General features: G+C 43.5%; 1 protein-coding gene across 6 annotated transcripts in view; it reads right to left on the reverse strand.

The window, feature by feature from the left end:
• LOC129830698 (gamma-aminobutyric acid type B receptor subunit 1-like) overlaps positions 1 to 21,116 on the reverse strand; it is a 301,577-nt gene that overhangs the window by 44,810 nt on the left and 235,651 nt on the right. For all 6 annotated transcript variants that reach the window (XM_055893314.1, XM_055893313.1, XM_055893311.1 and 3 more), the window contains exons 16-18: positions 20,449 to 20,599; positions 8,052 to 8,184; positions 7,625 to 7,741 (exon numbers count right to left, since the gene is read on the reverse strand). In XM_055893314.1, the coding sequence (XP_055749289.1) occupies positions 7,625 to 7,741; positions 8,052 to 8,184; positions 20,449 to 20,599 (401 nt within the window). The remainder of the gene's footprint in view (positions 1 to 7,624; positions 7,742 to 8,051; positions 8,185 to 20,448; positions 20,600 to 21,116) is intronic.

The raw sequence follows: 21,116 nt of genomic DNA on the forward strand, positions 1-21,116 counted from the left end.
GTGAGTCAATCTTCTATCTAGTAGATAACAAGATGTGTGAGTCAATCTTCTATGTAGTAGATAACAAGATGTGTGAGTCAATCTTCTATGTAGTAGATAACAAGATGTGTGAGTCAATCTTCTATCTAGTAGATAACAAGATGTGTGAGTCAATCTTCTATCTAGTAGATAACAAGATGTGTGAGTCAATCTTCTATGTAGTAGATAACAAGATGTGTGAGTCAATCTTCTATGTAGTAGATAACAAGATGTGTGAGTCAATCTTCTATGTAGTAGATAACAAGATGTGTGAGTCAATCTTCTATGTAGTAGATAACAAGATGTGTGAGTCAATCTTCTATGTAGTAGATAACAAGATGTGTGAGTCAATCTTCTATCTAGTAGATAACAAGATGTGTGAGTCAATCTTCTATGTAGTAGATAACAAGATGTGTGAGTCAATCTTCTATGTAGTAGATAACAAGATGTGTGAGTCAATCTTCTATCTAGTAGATAACAAGATGTGTGAGTCAATCTTCTATGTAGTAGATAACAAGATGTGTGAGTCAATCTTCTATGTAGTAGATAACAAGATGTGTGAGTCAATCTTCTATGTAGTAGATAACAAGATGTGTGAGTCAATTTTCTATGTAGTAGATAACAAGATGTGTGAGTCAATCTTCTATCTAGTAGATAACAAGATGTGTGAGTCAATCTTCTATCTAGTAGATAACAAGATGTGTGAGTCAATCTTCTATGTAGTAGATAACAAGATGTGTGAGTCAATCTTCTATGTAGTAGATAACAAGATGTGTGAGTCAATCTTCTATGTAGTAGATAACAAGATGTGTGAGTCAATCTTCTATGTAGTAGATAACAAGATGTGTGAGTCAATCTTCTATGTAGTAGATAACAAGATGTGTGAGTCAATCTTCTATCTAGTAGATAACAAGATGTGTGAGTCAATCTTCTATGTAGTAGATAACAAGATGTGTGAGTCAATCTTCTATGTAGTAGATAACAAGATGTGTGAGTCAATCTTCTATCTAGTAGATAACAAGATGTGTGAGTCAATCTTCTATGTAGTAGATAACAAGATGTGTGAGTCAATCTTCTATGTAGTAGATAACAAGATGTGTGAGTCAATCTTCTATCTAGTAGATAACAAGATGTGTGATTCAATCTTGTATCTGGTTGTCATGACGTTGCCCTGTTGGGTGAGGTTCATGACCCCCCATAAATACCTTTCCCCCTTTTCTCTCTACTCTACAGAATGGACTCTTGGAAAGCCCTTTGGTAACATAGAGAGAGTATGGTAACATCAAAAGGTTGGGAACGGAACAATGTTTCTGTAATCCAACCAGTTGAAAGTGTACGTTGGTACTTAAAGAATATGATGTCAGATCAGTTGTCGTCTGAGACATTATTACTGATGATAGGGCGACATAAACTGTATCTTGGAGAGTCTACACATTATAGTTATCAGATTCACATGGAATTGTTGTGCAATTTAAATGTTTAAATATGAAACTATTGCTGAAAAGATCAAATGTAATTTTAGCTTCTAAATGAGAGAATTGTTTTCATAAGTAAACTACGCTCACTCAGTGGCCACGCCCAAGTGAACAGACATTTGTTGAGAACTATGAAACACGCCCTTCTCTCCCCCAATACAAGCCCATTGACGGAAGTCAACCTCAGTTTCCGACGACGTGAGGACTGGTGTCCATACGTTTAAAAGGGCTAATTTCAACGTGGAGGTGACGATCACCACGCTGGAAGGATGAATTCCGACTAGACCAGCCAGAATACAGCACGAGCTGTACGGCAGCTTGGTATGAACTTTGAACTCTTATTCACTAAAGAAGTGATACATCCTAGACGTTGAGTTATCAACTGCAGCTAGAAACGTACGTAGCCTAGGAAAGGACAGACAATCCTATGAGAAGACCGGGTACTACAACACTACGACCAAAAATATTCTACAAAGGACAAGGGTGATCTCTGCTGGGCAAACCAGTCTTCCATTTTCGACCCATCTATCGAAGTGCAGCTCAGTGTAAATATATATCTTGCATTTTCCTTTTCCGAATGGGCGGTTATTAGAATGAATAAGATTCTGTATTTACGGTAGCATAGCTTCTCATGGTCCGATAGAGACCCAATCCCCTTTGTCCCTCGGTATTCCCGCTCTTTCATTCATACCCAACCACCTTTCTATGTGTAACCAGCCGTCATATCGGTTCCGTCCGCTAGGGACTTTTTCTTTTATGACATGATTAGGAATCGATGTATGATCCATACTGTGTATATGTAATTCTGTCTCATTATTTAGGTATTTAGTAAATAAATAATTAACCCACTTTTTGCATTGCTGATTCAACTTGTTAGCCAGGGTTCGTGAAGATAAGCAAGAATTTTACGATGTTCAGATGAGACTGAATAAGGTGACAATTAATAATTGACTGCTGTTGATATAAATCCTGTTAAGGATTTTTGCCTAAAATATCATACCCAAATCTAACTGCCTGTAGCTCAGGCCCTGAAGCAAGGATATGCATATTCTTGATACCATTTGAAAGGAAACACTTTGAGGTTTGTGGAAATGTGAAAGGAATGTAGGAGAATATAACACAAGAGATCTGGTAAAGGATTATACAATAACAATGAACCGTTCTTTTGTAAAAATGTTGTACCATCATCTTTGAAATGCAAGAGAGAGGCCATAATGTATTACTCCAGCCCAGGTGCATTTCAGATTTTGGTCACTAGGTGGCAGCAGTTTATGTGCAAAGTTTTAGACTGATCCAAAAAACCATTGCATTTCTGTTCAAAATTGTGTGTCAAGACTGCCCAAATGTGCCTAATTTGTTTGTTAATAACCTTTCATGTTCAAAATTGTGCACTCTCCTAAAAAAAATTGCATGGTATTATTTCACTGTAATAGCTACTGTAAATTGGACAGTGCAGTTAGATTAACAAGAATTTAAGCTTTCTGACAATATCAGATATGTCTATGTCCTGGGAAATGTTCTTGTTACTTACAACCTCATGCTAATCGCATTAGCCTACGTTAGCTCAACCGTCCCGTGGAAGGGACACCCGATCCCGAAGAAGGTGACAAGATTATTATTATTCCCCCCCACCTTTATTTAACCAGGTAGGCTAGTTGAGAACAAGTTCTCATTTACAACTGCGACCCGGCCAAGATAAAGCAAAGTCGTGTATGAGTCATTATTTTATCTCGTAAATAACACGATGTACAGTATCAATAATTCTTCTATCTAGTAGATAGCAGTATGAGTAATTATTCTATGTAGTAGATAGCAGTATGAGTAATTATTCTATCTAGTAGATAACAGTATGAGTAATTCTTCTATCTAGTAGATAACAGTATGAGTAATTCTTCTATCTAGTAGATAACAGTATGAGTAATTCTTCTATCTAGTAGATAACAGTATGAGTAATTCTTCTATCTAATAGTTAACAAGATCAGTCATTCAGTACCGTGGGAAAACACTAATGTAGAAGTCGATTTGAATCTTTAAACGTGCCTCACATCTAGATACGGTGTAAATGGTGTAAATGGAACTTAGCAAGCGTAGAGGATCACCTAACACGAGAAGAAAATTCATTTTGAACCTATTATCTACTTGAAATGAAAACATATTTATCCCACACACTCAATTTTCCATGAGCATATTATCCCTTTACAGAAGGTTCCTTATCGTGAAAGACTTTGGGATATAATTATCTTACACGATGCCAAAAAGAAGAAGAACAGAAACCTAATCCCGTTGTTGAATGGGGGAGGGAACATCGTCAAAGACACAAAGGAATTCAAAGTCACAACATTACAATAACAGAGAGGATCAAATCTGAATGGCTGAATGGCTGAACGGCTGGCTGAATGGCTGGTTGAATGGCTGGCTGAATGGCTGGCTGGCTGGCTGAATGGCTGGCTGAATGGCTGGCTGAATGGCTGGCTGAATGGCTGGCTGAATGGATGGCTGAATGGCTGGCTGAATGGCTGAATGGCTGGCTGAATGGCTGGCTGAATGGCTGGCTGAATGGCTGGCTGAATGGCTGGCTGAATGGCTGGCTGGCTGGCTGAATGGCTGGCTGAATGGCTGGCTGAATGGCTGGCTGGTTGCTGGCTGAATGGCTGGCTGAATGGCTGGCTGAATGGCTGGCTGAATGGCTGGCTGGTTGCTGGCTGAATGGCTGGCTGGTTGCTGGCTGAATGGCTGGCTGAATGGCTGGCTGGTTGCTGGCTGGTTGCTGGCTGAATGGCTGGCTGGTTGCTGGCTGAATGGCTGGCTGGTTGCTGGCTGAATGGCTGGCTGGTTGCTGGCTGAATGGCTGGCTGAATGGCTGGCTGAAACGCTGGCTGAATGGCTGGCTGGTTGCAAGTGACTCAAAGTGAACTCAATCAGTTTTAACATAGCTTTCCATAATATAGTCACCCCAGAGAGGTCTCTACTGCTACTCTACTGCTAGGGATAGCAGTCCTATATATTCAGTAATGGGCTTTATCTTTCCCTACAGCTTCCAGGGGAGCCAGGGGAGCCAGCGGAGCCAGGGGAGCCAGGGGAACCAGAGGAGCCAGGGGAGCCAGAGGAGCCAGGGGAGCCAGGGGAGCCAGCGGAGCCAGGGGAGCCAGGGGAGCCAGGGGAACCAGAGGAGCCAGGGGAGCCAGGGGAGCCAGGGGAGCCAGGGGAGCCAGCGGAGCCAGGGGAGCCAGCGGAGCCAGGGGAGCCAGCGGAGCCAGGGGAGCCAGGGGAGCCAGGGGAGCCAGGGGAGCCAGCGGAGCCAGCGGAGCCAGCGGAGCCAGGGGAGCCAGGGGAGCCAGGGGAGCCAGGGGATCCAAGCGCATCAGGTGTATGGAAGATCCTCTACTCTCCTCGCTTTCTCTCTCTCTCTGTGTCTCTCTCCCTCTTTCTCCCTCTGTCTCTCTCTCTCTGTCTCTCAATTCAATTCAATTCAATTCAATTCAAGGGGCTTTATTGGCATGGGAAACATGTGTTAACATTGCCAAAGCAAGTGAGGTAGATAATATACAAAAGTCAAATAAACAATAAAAATGAACAGTAAACATTACACATACAGAAGTTTCAAAACAATAAAGACATTACAAATGTCATATTATATATATATGCAGTGTTGTAACAATGTACAAATGGTTAAAGCACACAAGTTAAAGTAAATAAACATAAATATGGGTTGTATTTACAATGGTGTTTGTTCTTCACTGGTTGCCCTTTTCTGGTGGCAACAAGTCACAAATCTTGCTGCTGTGATGGCACACTGTGGAATTTCTCCCAGTAGATATGGGAGTTTATCAAAATTGGATTTGTTTTCGAATTCTTTGTGGATCTGTGTAATCTGAGGGAAATATGTCTCTCTAATATGGTCATACATTGGGCAGGAGGTTAGGAAGTGCAGCTCAGTTTCCACCTCATTTTGTGGGCAGTGAGCACATAGCCTGTCTTCTCTTGAGAGCCATGTCTGCCTACGGCGGCCTTTCTCAATGGCAAGGCTGTGCTCACTGAGTCTGTACATAGTCAAAGCTTTCCTTAAGTTTGGGTCAGTCACAGTGGTTAGGTATTCTGCCACTGTATACTCTCTGTTTAGGGCCAAATAGCATTCTAGTTTGCTCTGTTTTTTTGTTAATTCTTTCCAATGTGTCAAGTAATTATCTTTTTGTTTTCTCATGATTTGGTTGGGTCTAATTGTGCTGTTGTCCTGGGGCTCTGTGGGGTGTGTTTGTGTTTGTGAACAGAGCCCTAGGACCAGCTTGCTTAGGGGACTCTTCTCCAGGTTCATCTCTCTGTAGGTGATGGCTTTGTTATGGAAGGTTTGGGAATCGCTTCCTTTTAGGTGGTTGTAGAATTTAACGGCTCTTTTCTGGATTTTGATAATTAGTGGGTATCGGCCTAATTCTGCTCTGCATGCATTATTTGGTGTTCTACGTTGTACACGGAGGATATTTTTGCAGAATTCTGCATGCAGAGTCTCAATTTGGTGTTTGTCCCATTTTGTGAAATCTTGGTTGGTGAGCGGACCCCAGACCTCACAACCATAAAGGGCAATGGGCTCTATGACTAATTCAAGTATTTTTAGCCAGATCCTAATTGGTATGTTGAAATTTATGTTCCTTTTGATGGCATAGAATGCCCTTCTTGCCTTGTCTCTCAGATCGTTCACAGCTCTGTGGAAGCTACCTGTGGTGCTGATGTTTAGGCCGAGGTATGTATAGTTTTTTGTGTGCTCTAGGGCAACGGTGTCTAGATGGAATTTGTGGTCCTGGCGACTGGACCTTTTTTGGAACACCATTATTTTGGTCTTACTGAGATTTACTGTCAGGGCCCAGGTCTGACAGAATCTGTGCAGAAGATCTAGGTGCTGCTGTAGGCCCTCCTTGGTTGGTGACAGAAGCACCAGATCATCAGCAAACAGTAGACATTTGACTTCGGATTCTAGTAGGGTGAGACCGGGTGCTGCAGACTGTTCTAGTGCCCGCGCCAATTCGTTGATATATATGTTGAAGAGGGTGGGGCTTAAGCTGCATCCCTGTCTCACCCCACGACCCTGTGTGAAGAAATGTGTGTGTTTTTTGCCAATTTTAACCGCACACTTGTTGTTTGTGTACATGGATTTTATGATGTCGTATGTTTTACCCCCAACACCACTTTCCATCAATTTGTATAGCAGACCCTCATGCCAAATTGAGTCGAAGGCTTTTTTGAAATCAACAAAGCATGAGAAGACTTTGCCTTTGTTTTGGTTTGTTTGGTTGTCAATTAGGGTGTGTAGGGTGAATACATGGTCTGTTGTACGGTTCTCTGTCGCTCTGTCTCTCTCTCTTTCTCCCGCTGTCTCTCTCTCTTTCTCCCGCTGTCTCTACATCTGTCTCTCTCTCTTTCTCCCTCTGTCTCTCTTTCTCTCTCTCTCTCACTCTCTCTCTCTCTCTCTCTTTCTCCCTCTGTCTCTCTCTCTCTCTCTGTCTATCTGTCTGTCTGTCTCTCTCTTTCTCCCTTTGTCTCTCTCTCTGTCTCTCTCTCTCTCTTTCTCCCTCTTTCTCCCTTTGTCTCTCCATCTGTCTCGCTCTCTTTCTCTCTCTGTCTGTCTCTCTCTCTCTGTCTGTCTGTCTCTCTGTCTGTCTCTCTCTCTTTCTCCCTCTGTCTCTCCATCTGTCTCGCTCTCTTTCTCTGTCGCTCTGTCTCTCTCTCTTTCTCCCGCTGTCTCTCTCTCTTTCTCCCGCTGTCTCTACATCTGTCTCTCTCCCTTTCTCCCTCTGTCTCTCTGTCTCTCTGTCTCTCTGTCTCTCTGTCTCTCTGTCTCTCTCGCTCTCTGTCTCTCTCGCTCTCTGTCTCTCTCGCTCTCTCTCGCTCTCTGGTCTGTCTCTCTCTCTGGTCTGTCTCCCTCTCTGGTCTGTCTCCCAGCCTCACAGCCTCCACAGCCAGGCAGCCTCCACAGCCTCCCAGCCAGGCAGCCTCACAGCCTCCACAGCCTCCGAGCCAGGCAGCCTCACAGCCTCCACAGCCTCCCAGTCAGGCAGGTACTCTCGTTTCTCATTTTCATTCACCTTCCTTCCTTACCTTTTTTTATTTTTCTTTAGCCAGTCATTCTCCTTTTTATTTACCTTCCTCTTCTCCTTCTTGTCATCCTTCTTGGTGAAGACAGTGTGGACCCACCAGATCTTAGTGAACATAGAACCGTACGCCAGGCTGAAGCCCAGGCCAAGCAGCCACAGACGGAACTGGCAGGGGAATAGGGGGAAAAAAATATCCATAATTAATTGTGTCTATGCATTTATTAAACAATAACAATGCCCTTACTTAACTGATGGGGTATAACAAATAAAAACACATTGTCAAAAATGTATTAATGTGTTAAATATAATAGTTACTTAAGAAATTATTCATTTTCGAAAGTCTAAGTCAATATTTTCCTTTGGCATTTATTGATAATGGCCTAAACTACCCTCCTACAAGAATTCTACCATAAAACTCAAATCCCCCACAATGCTTTAGTGGTATGGCTCCACTTCCTGTGCACTTCCTGTGTACCTGGCAGACAACGGGGAACTGTTTCCTGTGTACGTGGTGTCCATCGAGGCCCAGAGGGAAGACAGCAGCCAGAGCCATCATACACCCCACTGCCGTCATGTTGTTCAGGTAGGGCTGGGAGTTCTGGATGTACCTGTCATAGACACACACACAGAGATATTTCTGTCTGTCAGGCTCTATATCTCCCTCTACACACATGCATGGTGACACACACACACACACACACACACACACACACACACACACACACACACACACACACACACACACACACACACACACACACACACACACACACACACACACACACACACACACACACACACACACACACACACACACACACACACACACACACACAATCTTCCTCTACCCAATACCTCTGTTAGTCAGCCTCTTTATCTCTGAGGCATTCAGCATGCAGAGAGCCCAGACTGCCACACAGTGCCTTAAGATATAAGCTGTCTGTCACAAATGCAAACAAAGTTGGGGATTTAACTGTCACGCTCGCACACCGAGATGTGAAAATCCTTGTTAAGAGTCACGCTGAATGACAGATATGCAGGATGTGTCAAGAACTGGGAATATTGGATAGATCTGCCCTGGACTGACCAGCATGGTCTAGCTGGACTGAGCAGCATGGTCTAACTGGACTGACCAGCATGGTCTAGCTGGACTGAGCAGCATGGTCTAGCTGGACTGACCAGCATGGTCTAGCTGGACTGAGCAGCATGGTCTAACTGGACTGACCAGCATGGTCTAGCTGGACTGAGCAGCATGGTCTAGCTGGACTGACCAGCATGGTCTAGCTGGACTGACCAGCATGGTCTAGCTGGACTGACCAGCATGGTCTAACTGGACTGACAGGCGTGGTCTGGCTGGACTGAGCAGCATGGTCTAACTGGACTGACCAGCATGATCTAGCTGGACTGACCAGCATGGTCTAGCTGGACTGACCAGCATGGTCTAGCTGGACTGACCAGCATGATCTAACTGGACTGACCAGCATGATCTAGCTGGACTGACCAGCATGATCTAGCTGGACTGACCAGCATGGTCTAGCTGGACTGACCAGCATGATCTAACTGGACTGACCAGCATGATCTAACTGGACTGACCAGCATGATCTAGCTGGACTGAGCAGCATGGTCTAACTGGACTGACCAGCATGATCTAGCTGGACTGACCAGCATGATCTAACTGGACTGACCAGCATGGTCTAGCTGGACTGACCAGCATGGTCTAGCTGGACTGACCAGCATGATCTAACTGGACTGACCAGCATGATCTAGCTGGACTGAGCAGCATGGTCTAACTGGTTATGCTGGCAAACCAGTCTTTGTTGTGTTTTCTTTCACTGGTGAGCAGCCTTCGCTGTGTTTTGGACACTGGTGACCAGCCTTCACTGTGTTTTGGACACTGGTGACCAGCCTTCACTGTGTTTTGGACACCGGTCCCCAGCCTTCACTGTGTTTTGGACACTGGTGACCAGCCTTCACTGTGTTTTGGACACCGGTCCCCAGCCTTCACTGTGTTTTGGACACCGGTCCCCAGCCTTCACTGTGTTTTGGACACTGGTGACCAGCCTTCACTGTGTTTTGGACACCGGTCCCCAGCCTTCACTGTGTTTTGGACACTGGTGACCAGCCTTCACTGTGTTTTGGACACTGGTGACCAGCCTTCGCTGTGTTTTGGACACTGGTGACCAGCCTTCACTGTGTTTTGGACACTGGTGACCAGCCTTCACTGTGTTTTGGACACTGGTGACCAGCCTTCACTGTGTTTTGGACACTGGTGACCAGCCTTCACTGTGTGTTGGACACTGGTGACCAGCCTTCACTGTGTGTTGGACACTGGTGACCAGCCTTCACTGTGTTTTGGACACTGGTGACCAGCATAAGTTAAAGCAAAGCCAGCATCAAGTCACATTGTGTTGGCTTGCAAAGTTATGTTAGTTCCTAATGATGTGCAGTTCGCAAATGATTCGAGAGTCAGAGTGACTCGTTCATTTTAGTCGTTTGTTTGACCTGCTGGCTGCAATGAATTCTACAGCAGGATTAATACTCACTCCTCGGGCTCAGGGCTTCAGAGACGTTCTCCGACCAGCAACTGTCTATCATTGTAACGGCCGTCTTGTGGTGAATGAGCGGACCAATGCGCAGCGGGTGATGAATTGATTATTGAATGTTATGACGGACGAATCGTTTGGGGGACTGCAGTTCGTGAACGGTATTGTGCCTATGACTCTCACGAAAGTCAAGCAGTGCATTCCGCCAAGAGTTGTTCACAATCTAGTCTGGTTGCGGCCACAACTAGACCATGTTTCAATTGTATTTGTATGCCTAGAAAATCAACAAATGTACATTGTGTAAAGTAAACTTTTACAAGTCTGTCACAAATTACAGCTCCAATAAAGCCGCCTATTGGGGAAGAACGTGAACGTGAGTCTTGTAGAATCATGACTCTTTTGAGTTTTCAGTTCATCGTTCACCGGTAAGGGGGGGGGGGGGGGGGGGGGGTCCTGCTCTAACAACATTTAAATAACTAAAACAACAGAAACTAAATCAAGCCCACTTCTAAAATATAGCCTTTTTGAGTGAACGTTGGCCCTGTGTAAGTGCTTCGTCCAAAGCTTGTTGAATGCAGGCAATAAAAACTAATTGGATATTGACAACAATTACTGAAAAAAATGTATATTTTGGCATCTTAAAAAAGGTAGACTCATCGGCCAATGGGCGGGTTTGGCTTTGGAAAAACGGGTTCATGTCACGCTGGTATCAAAGATTTGCGAGACAGGGTGCAGGAATGCATAATAGGGTTTTTTAATTTACCCAAATTACTGCGTGATTAACACACTAGCCAGACCCGTAATCACAATGATTAACACACGGGACCAGACCCGTAATCACAATGATTAACACACGGGACCAGACCCGTAATCACAATGATTAACACACGGGACCAGACCCGTAATCACAATGATTAACACACGGGACCAGACCCGTAATCACAATGATTAACACACGGGACCAGACCCGTAATCACAATGATTAACACACGGGACCAGACCCGTAATCACAATGATTAACACACGGGACCAGACCCGTAATCACAATGATTAACACACGGGACCAGACCCGTAATCACAATGATTAACACACGGGACCAGACCCGTAATCACAATGATTAACACACGGGACCAGACCCGTAATCACAATGATTAACACACGGGACCAGACCCGTAATCACAATGATTAACACACGGGACCAGACCCGTAATCACAATGATTAACACACGGGACCAGACCCGTAATCACATTGATTAACACACGGGACCAGACCCGTAATCACAATGATTAACACACGGGACCAGACCCGTAATCACAACGATTAACACACGGGACCAGACCCGTAATCACAATGATTAACACACGGGACCAGACCCGTAATCACATTGATTAACACACGGGACCAGACCCGTAATCACAATGATTAACACACGGGACCAGACCCGTAATCACGATGATTAACACACGGGACCAGACCCGTAATCACAATGATTAACACACGGGACCAGACCCGTAATCACAATGATTAACACACGGGACCAGACCCGTAATCACAATGATTAACACACGGGACCAGACCCGTAATCACAATGATTAACACACGGGACCAGACCCGTAATCACAATGATTAACACACGGGACCAGACCCGTAATCACAATGATTAACACACGGGACCAGACCCGTAATCACAATGATTAACACACGGGACCAGACCCGTAATCACAATGATTAACACACGGGACCAGACCCGTAATCACAATGATTAACACACGGGACCAGACCCGTAATCACATTGATTAACACACGGGACCAGACCCGTAATCACAATGATTAACACACGGGACCAGACCCGTAATCACAATGATTAACACACGGGACCAGACCCGTAATCACAACGATTAACACACGGGACCAGACCCGTAATCACAACGATTAACACACGGGACCAGACCCGTAATCACAACGATTAACACACGGGACCAGACCCGTAATCACAACGATTAACACACGGGACCAGACCCGTAATCACAACGATTAACACACGGGACCAGACCCGTAATCACATTGATTAACACACGGGACCAGAGCCGTAATCACATTGATTAACACACGGGACCAGACCCGTAATCACAATGATTAACACACGGGACCAGACCCGTAATCACAATGATTAACACACGGGACCAGACCCGTAATCACAATGATTAACACACGGGACCAGACCCGTAATCACAATGATTAACACACGGGACCAGACCCGTAATGTCACGTTCCTGACCTATTTATGTTAGTTTTTGTGTGTTAGTTGGTCAGGACGTGAGGTTGGGTGGGCATTCTATGTTATCTGTTTCTATGTTGGTTTTGGTTTGCCTGGTATGGCTCTTGATTAGAGGCAGGTGGTTTGCGTTTGTCTCTAATTAAGAGTCATATTTAGGTAGGGCATTCACACTGTTTGTTTGTGGGTGGTTGTCTCCTGTGTCCGTGTCTATGTTTGCACCATACGGGACTGTATACGGTTTGTTCATTTCATGTAGTCTGTTCCTGTTCATTTCGTTCTTTACGTTGTATGTAAGTTCGTCGTTCGGGACTGTCTACTTTCGTTTTGTTATTTTGTTAGTTTATAGTGAAGTTCGTGTTTTCGTCTTGTCTTTAATAAATCATTATGTCTTCACTATCCGCTGCGCCTTGGTTCAATCCCTGCTCCTCCTCTTCTGATGAAGAGGAGGAGGATTATCGTTACACGTAATCACAATAATTAACACACGGGACCAGACCCGTAATCACAATGATTAACACACGGGACCAGGCCCGTAATCACAATAATTAACACACGGGACCAGACCCGTAATCACAATAATTAACACACGGGACCAGACCCGTAATCACAATGATTAACACACGGTACCAGACCCGTAATCATCTGCACAAAACACGCGGCACAAAAGCTCAAACAACACAGCACAGGTACTCACACGACCAACGGACATTGTACCAATAATCGACAGCCCAATGGTGAACCAAAGGGCACATTTATACAAATACAATCAGTGGGAATGGGGACCAGGTGTGCATAATGACATAGGTCCAGAAGGATCCGTGACAGGGTCTGCTGTTATAAAGTTGCCTTCATGTTGCTATGCTTCTCACTTCTCCGATTTTTTATTTTTTATTTTTTTATTAGCAAGGAAACAATGTTTTTGGCTTTATATAAATACTATATAAACAAACAATGTACCTAGCATAAACTGGTTACACAAATATTGTTATGCCTAATATGACAATTCATATAATTTTTCCAAAATTAATTATTGTTAACTTACATCTCAAAGCTATAAAAACAAAGAGAATAGCATACTACATATGTATAACCTCCCAGTCATTTATTGTGTAAAAAAATAACACCAACGTTTCGGCATCACTGTGCCTTCTTCAGGGTGATGTCATGAATGCTTGAACCAGGTTACGTAGACAAACAGTGCAACCAATGACAATAGAGGGGGGTGTGTCGTAATTGCTATGTTTATCAGAATGAATTGATCGAAACTGTTAAGACAATAGTCCACACTATTTTGAATACATTATGCCATTGTTATCATTAGCATTAGCATAACATTAGCATCAACATACATTATTGTTTCATTTAAATTCACCTATTTAAATATTTCCAAAATTTCCTACAAACTTTTAATATTTTTTTTTACATGTAATCTCATGGTAGTGGATTTCTTCTTCCCCCGACGTTTGCATAGAACACTCAACACTCTTACTTACTGGGGGTGTTACTTACTGGGGTCTTACTTACTGGGGGTCTTACTTACTGGGGGTGTTACTTACTGGGGGTCTTACTTACTGGGGTCTTACTTACTGGGGGTCTTACTTACTGGGGTCTTACTTACTGGGGTCTTACTTACTGGGGGTGTTACTTACTGGGGGTGTTACTTACTGAGGGTGTTACTTACTGGGGGTCTTACTTACTGGGGGTCTTACTTACTGGGGGTCTTACTTACTGGGGGTCTTACTTACTGGGGTGTTACTGGGGTCTTACTTACTGGGGTCTTACTGGGGTCTTACTTACTGGGGTCTTACTTACTGGGGGTGTTACTTACTGGGGGTGTTACCTACTGGGGGTGTTACTTCCTGGTGGTGTTACTTCCTGGGGGTGTTACTTCCTGGGGGTGTTACTTCCTGGGGGTGTTACTTCCTGGGGGTGTTACTTCCTGGGGGTGTTACTTCCTGGGGGTGTTGTCCTCGACGTTGGCCCCGGTGTCCCCGCCCTCTGTTGTATAAAAGACGCTCACTATTGGTGAAGGAGCCAGAGGTAGCACTGTCTGTGGATAGATGGTCTGACAGAGGGACTCTGCGTCTGTCAACGGCTCGTCCCTTCCTGTTTTGTGGTTTCTTGTGCTCAGGATCTCGCCAGAGGTATATTAGTCCAACATTACTCTTAATGACATCATTCAGTTCGATAGGATCATTAAGCTCGTCTCGTAGGTCACAGTTGTAAATGAGAACTTGTTCTCAACTGACCTACCTGGTTAATTAAATAAAGGTGAAATTAAAAATGTATTAAAAAGTAGAGCTTACTGTGAATTGTGTCGATCTCTGTAATATCCTTTTTTTAGTTGTTCAATGATCAAAGTCACCAGGTCCAGTGAACATCCGAAACCATCCCATCTCCTCCCTCAAATATACAGGCATTGAGCATGTTGCTCTACCAAGGAGAGGAGGTAACATGGAGGTCCTACTACTACAGAGGGAGGCCTACAGGATATCCAATTTAAAAACATTGACCCCTAGTGGTCTGAATATGGACTTTGATCTCACGCCCTTTCTTGTGACCAATCATATCTTCAGTGAACAGGTCTTGTAAATGAATATATTCTTTCTACAGCTTATCAGAGTACACCCAATATGTTCCCCCTGTTGATGATGCTTACTATACATTATGGTTGAACCAAAAGATTACATGTAACATTTTGTTTGTAAGGAATTGGAAATATTTAAATATGTACACTACCAGTTGAAAGTTTTAGCACACCTACTCATTCAAGCGTTTTTCTTTATTTTTTTAAACTATTTTCTACATTGTAGAATAATAGCAAAGACATCAAAACTATGAAATAATACATATGGAATCCAAAAAACGAATCAAAATTTATTTTAGATTTGAGATTCTTCAAATAACCACACTTTGCCTTGATGACAGCTTTGCACACTCTTGGCATTCTCTCAACCAGCTTCACCTGGAATGCTTTTCCAACAGCCTTGAAGGAGTTCCCACATATGCTGAGCACTTGTTGGCTGCTTTTCCTTCACTCTGCGGTCCGACTCATTCCAATCTATCTCAATTTGGTTGAGGTTGGGGGGATTGTGGAGGCCAGGTCATCTGATGCATCACTCCATCACTCTCCTTCTTGGTCAAATAGCCCTGACACAGCCTGGAGGTGTGTTGGGTCATTGTCCTGTTGAAAAACAAATGATCGTCCCACTAAGCCCAAACCTGATGAGATGGTGTATCGCTGCAGAATGCTGTGGTAGCCATGCTGGTTAAGTGTGCCTTGAATTCTAAATAAATGACAGACAGTGTCACTAGCAAAGCACAACCCACACCATAACACCTCCTCCTCCATGCTTTACGGTGGGAAATACACATGTGGAGATCATCCGTTCACCCACACCGCGTCTCACAAAGACAGGGCGGTTGGAACCAAAAATATAAAATTTCGACTCCAGACCAAAGGACAGATTTCCACCGGTCTAATGTCCATTGCTCGTGTTTCTTGGCTCAAGCAAGTCTCTTCTTATTATTGGTGTCCTTTAGAACTGGTTTCTTAGCAGCATTTCGACCACGAAGGCCTGATTCACGCAGTCTCCTGTGAACAGTTGATGTTGAGATGTGTCTGTTACTTGAACTCTGTGAAGCATTTATTTGGGCTGCAAGTTCTGAGGCTGGTAACTCTAATGAACTTATCCTCTGCAGCAGAGGTAACTCTGGGTCTTCCTTTCCTGTGGGGGTCCTCATGAGAACCAGTTTCATCATGGATACACTACAAGGCTGGTAACTCTAATGAACGTATCCTCTGCAGCAGAGGTAACTCTGGGTCTTCCTTTCCTGTGGCGGTCCTCATGAGAACCAGTTTCATCATAGATACACTACAAGGCTGGTAACTCTAATGAACGTATCCTCTGCAGCAGAGGTAACTCTGGGTCTTCCTTTCCTGTGGCGGTCCTCATGAGCCAGTTTCATCATAGATACACTACAAGGCTGGTAACTCTAATGAACTTATCCTCTGCAGCAGAGGTAACTCTGGGTCTTCCTTTCCTGTGGGGGTCCTCATGAACCAGTTTCATCATGGATACACTACAAGGCTGGTAACTCTAATGAACGTATCCTCTGCAGCAGAGGTAACTCTGGGTCTTCCTTTCCTGTGGCGGTCCTCATGAGAGCCAGTTTCATCATAGATACACTACAAGGCTGGTAACGCTAATGAACGTATCCTCTGCAGCAGAGGTAACTCTGGGTCTTCCTTTCCTGTGGCTGTCCTCATGAGAGCCAGTTTCATCATAGATACACTACAAGGCTGGTAACTCTAATGAACGTATCCTCTGCAGCAGAGGTAACTCTGGGTCTTCCTTTCCTGTGGCGGTCCTCATGAGAACCAGTTTCATCATAGATACACTACAAGGCTGGTAACTCTAATGAACTTATCCTCTGCAGCAGAGGTAACTCTGGGTCTTCCTTTCCTGTGGCGGTCCTCATGAGAGCCAGTTTCATCACAGCACTTGATGGATTTGCGACTGCACTTGAATAAGCTTTCCATGTTCTTGCCATTTTCCGGATTGATTGATCTTCATGTCTTAAAGTTTAAAGTAATGCTGGACTGTCATTTCTCTTTGCTTATTTGAGCTGTTTTTGCCATAATATGGACTTGGTCTTTTACCAAACAGGGCTAATTTCTGTATACCACCCCTACCTTGTCACAACACAACTGATTGGCTCAAACACATTAAGGAAAGAAATTCGACAAATTTACTTTTAACAAGGCACACCTGTTAATTGAAATGCATTCCAGTTGACTACCTCATGAAGCTGATTGAGAGAATGCCAAGATTGTGCATAGCTGTCATCAAGTCAAAGGGTGGTTACTTTGAAGAATCACAAATATAAAAATATTTTGATTTGTTTAACACTTTTTTGGTTAGTACATGATTCCATATGTGTTATTTCACAGTTTTGACTTCTTCACTATTATTCACTTTGTCATTATGGGGTATTGTGATGTCATTATGGGGTATTGTGATGTCAATATAGGGTATTGTGTGTAGACTGGAGAGAAAGAAACAAATGAATCCATTTTAGAATAAGGTTGTAACGTAACAAAATGTGGAAAACGTCCAGGGGTCTGAATACTTTGCGAATGCACTGTATGTACTGTTAAAGGGACTGAAAATAGGGTATATATTGTTTTATGTTGATATTTTTCTATTGATAATGAGAAGTGTTTATTTATATTTTTCTACAAAGAAATTATAATGAACCAGATAATTGACTGTTGAAAAAAATATGTTTATTAAATTCTATTGAGAGAACCAGCCAACTTTCTCATGTCTCATAATTTCTCCTATTTTACAGGAAACATATCATTTGTTTTCCTAATCTCAATCCACGTCATAAACCATGAATTTTTGTTTTTTGAATTACTGTAAAAGTTTTATCAAAGCCTCATGGCAAAATGTGTAAAATAAAACGAGGTTAGCCAAAAAACTGCAAATATCTCTCTCTAACAAATGTGTTGTTTTTGGGGCGTTGGCAAAACAGTGTCGTGCATCTACTGGCTAGGTTGGATAGGCTTTCAATCTATCCTGATGGTATTTGGGGTCCCTCTGGAGGTCGGAGACAAAACAGTGTCGTGCATCTACTGGCTAGGTTGGATAGGCTTTTGTCATTCAACAGCATCACTTTCAATCTATCCTGATGGTATTTGATTCAGATATACACTGAAATGCTTGGACCCAACATGGCGAGTTGCTGTTCAGTGGGTTGACTTGTTTTGGTGGAAGACCCAATGGATGGCCTTATTGCTGCTGGACATTACTTGTAATTAGCAACATTAAATATTTGTATTGATTGGTGTTATTGCTATAATGTTATTTACATTTTATTTGTGCTTTTTGAGGTTGTTTCGGTTAAAAAAATAATCTCCTTTTTTCCATTTTTGTTTTTTTTATTTTTTTTTAACATTAAATGCACTATGCATTGTGTGGGTTGAAATCTGTAACAACACAGAATATAACAATTAATTAGAGTCCCGTGATTGTAGTGACTGCCCATTACTGCTTATCACTTCTTAACCATCATTTATTCACATTACTTCAATAAAATATCTCAGTTGTTGTGTATGTTACATTGGTTTTAGGCCAATTTCATTACTTTATTACTTCATTCCCAGTCATCATCTCACCTCAAGTCCAATTTTATTTGTCACGACTTCCCGCCGAAGTCGGTCCCTCTCTGGCCTTCTAGCCATCGCCGATCCACTTTTCATTTTCCATTTGTTTTGTCTTTGTTTTACACACCTGGGTTCAATTCCCCAATTACATGTTCATTATTTAACCCTCTGTTTTCCCCATGTTTTTTGTGCGTGTTTGTTTATTGTAAGTTCGGTCTGTTGTTTGTGGGCCTGGTGTAACTTCATGTATTTTGATATTTTGAGTAAAGTTCCTTGTGTTCCTCATCTCTGCTGTCCTGCACCTGACTCCTCTGCACCAGCTACACCCAGATCCTTACATCCTTACATCCACCTTACCGTGGAATGGTTACTTACAAAGCCCCTAACCAATAATGCAGTTCAAGAAATAGAGTTAAGAAAATATTTACTAGATAAACTAAAGTAAAAAATAAAATAAAAAGTAACATAATAAAATAACAATAACGAGGCTATATACAGGGGGTACTGGTACCGAGTCAGTGTACGGGGGTACAGGTTAGTTGAGGTAATTTGTACATGTAGGTAGGGGTGAAGTGACTATGCATAGATAATAAACAGCGAGGAGCAGCAGTGTACATGTAGGTAGGGGTGAAGTGACTATGCATAGATAATAAACAGCGAGGAGCAGCAGTGTACATGTAGGTAGGGGTGAAGTGACTATGCATAGATAATAAACAGCGAGGAGCAGCAGTGTACAAACAAAGTGGGGGAGGGGGGGGGTCAATGTAAATAGTCTGGGTGGCCATTTGATTAATTGTTCATCAGTCTTATGGTTGAAGTTAGAAGCTGTTAAGGAGCCTTTTGGACCTAGACTTGGTGCTCCGGTACCGCTTGCCATGCGGTAGCAGAGAGAACAGACTATGACTTGGGTGGCTGGAGTCTTTGACAATTGTTATGGGTCTTCCTCTGACACTGCCTATTGTATATGTCCTGGATGGCAGGAAGCTTAGCCCCACTGATGTACTGGGTCTTCCTCTGACACCGCCTGGTGTATATGTCCTGGATGGCAGGAAGCTTAGCCCCACTGATGTACTGGGCCGTCCACACTACCCTCTCTAGCGCCTTACGGTCTCGTTACCAGCAAAAAAAACACAACGAATGCTGGTCACCAGCGAAACACATAATGAAGGATGGTCACCAGCGAAACACATAATGAAGGCTGGTCACCAGCGAAACACATAATGAAGGATGGTCACCAGCGAAATCACAACGCAGGCTGGTCACCAGCGAAACACATAATGAAGGATGGTCACCAGCAAAACACATAATGAAGGCTGGTCGCCAGCGAAATCACAACGCAGGCTAGTCACAAGCAAAACACATAATGAATGCTGGTCACCAGCAAAACACATAATGAAGGATGGTCACCAGCGAAATCACAACGCAGGCTAGTCACCAGCGAAACACATAATGAAGGATGGTCACCAGCGAAATCACAACGCAGGCTAGTCACCAGCGAAACACATAATGAAGGATGGTCACCAGCGAAAACACAACGAATGCTGGTCACCAGCAAAATCACAATGAAGGAGGGTCACCAGCGAAATCACAACGCAGGCTAGTCACCAGTGAAAAAACACAATGAAGGATGGTCACCAGTGAAAAAACACAATGAAGGCTGGTCACCTGCCTATGTTGGTCTATGCTGTTTATTTCCATCAAGGTGTTTGGATGGGTTTAGGAGAAGAAATTATATTATCTGAAACACTGTATTTCCCACATTCAAACACTTTAGAAAATGGGATAGAAAAAATGCTTTATGCACACACACACAAACAAATGCTTTACACTCACACAATCACCACCACCCTCCCATACACACACAGGTTTTTGCGTACCTGACATTGCTGTTGTAGATGTTGAATGTGAGACACACTATCCCCAGTAGAATCCCCAGTCCAGCGAACACAGACACAGAGACAAAGAGCTTCTGAGAGAGGAACCTAAACTCCTCTATAACCACCGTCTGATCTGCTGGGGGGCCTGGACCTGAGGGGAGAGGAGAAGAGAAGAGGAGAGGAGAGGAGAGGAGAGGAGAGGAGAGGAGAGGAGAGGAGAGGAGAGGAGAAGAGAAGAGAAGAGAAGAGAAGAGAGGAGAAGAGAAGAGAAGAGGAGAAGAGAGGAGAAGAGAAGAGAAGAGAAGAGGAGAGGAGAGGAGAGGAGAGGAGGAGAGGAGGAGAGGAGGAGAGGAGAGGGAGATCATTATTATAATGAACCCTTCATTTTTTTTCAAGTAAATTGAATGAGAATACAATCTCATTATAGCATTGACCCGAGAAAGACTTGCTGAGGTAGAATGAGCCCGTTGGAAGTTAGGGATGATTAGGTGTCCAAGGAAGTATGTTGGTCAGGATGAGACTAAAGCCAGGTCACCAGGGTTCACAACCCTTACTCTTGTGAGTGCCATGGGTTCTTTAGGGACCACAGAGAGTCAAGACCTCGATTTACCATCACAACTGACGGACAGAAAACCTTGAAGGCCAGGGGGAGGGAGACAGGGAGAGAG

This window comes from Salvelinus fontinalis, chromosome 32, assembly GCF_029448725.1.
Source record: "Salvelinus fontinalis isolate EN_2023a chromosome 32, ASM2944872v1, whole genome shotgun sequence".
Taxonomy (NCBI): domain Eukaryota; kingdom Metazoa; phylum Chordata; class Actinopteri; order Salmoniformes; family Salmonidae; genus Salvelinus; species Salvelinus fontinalis.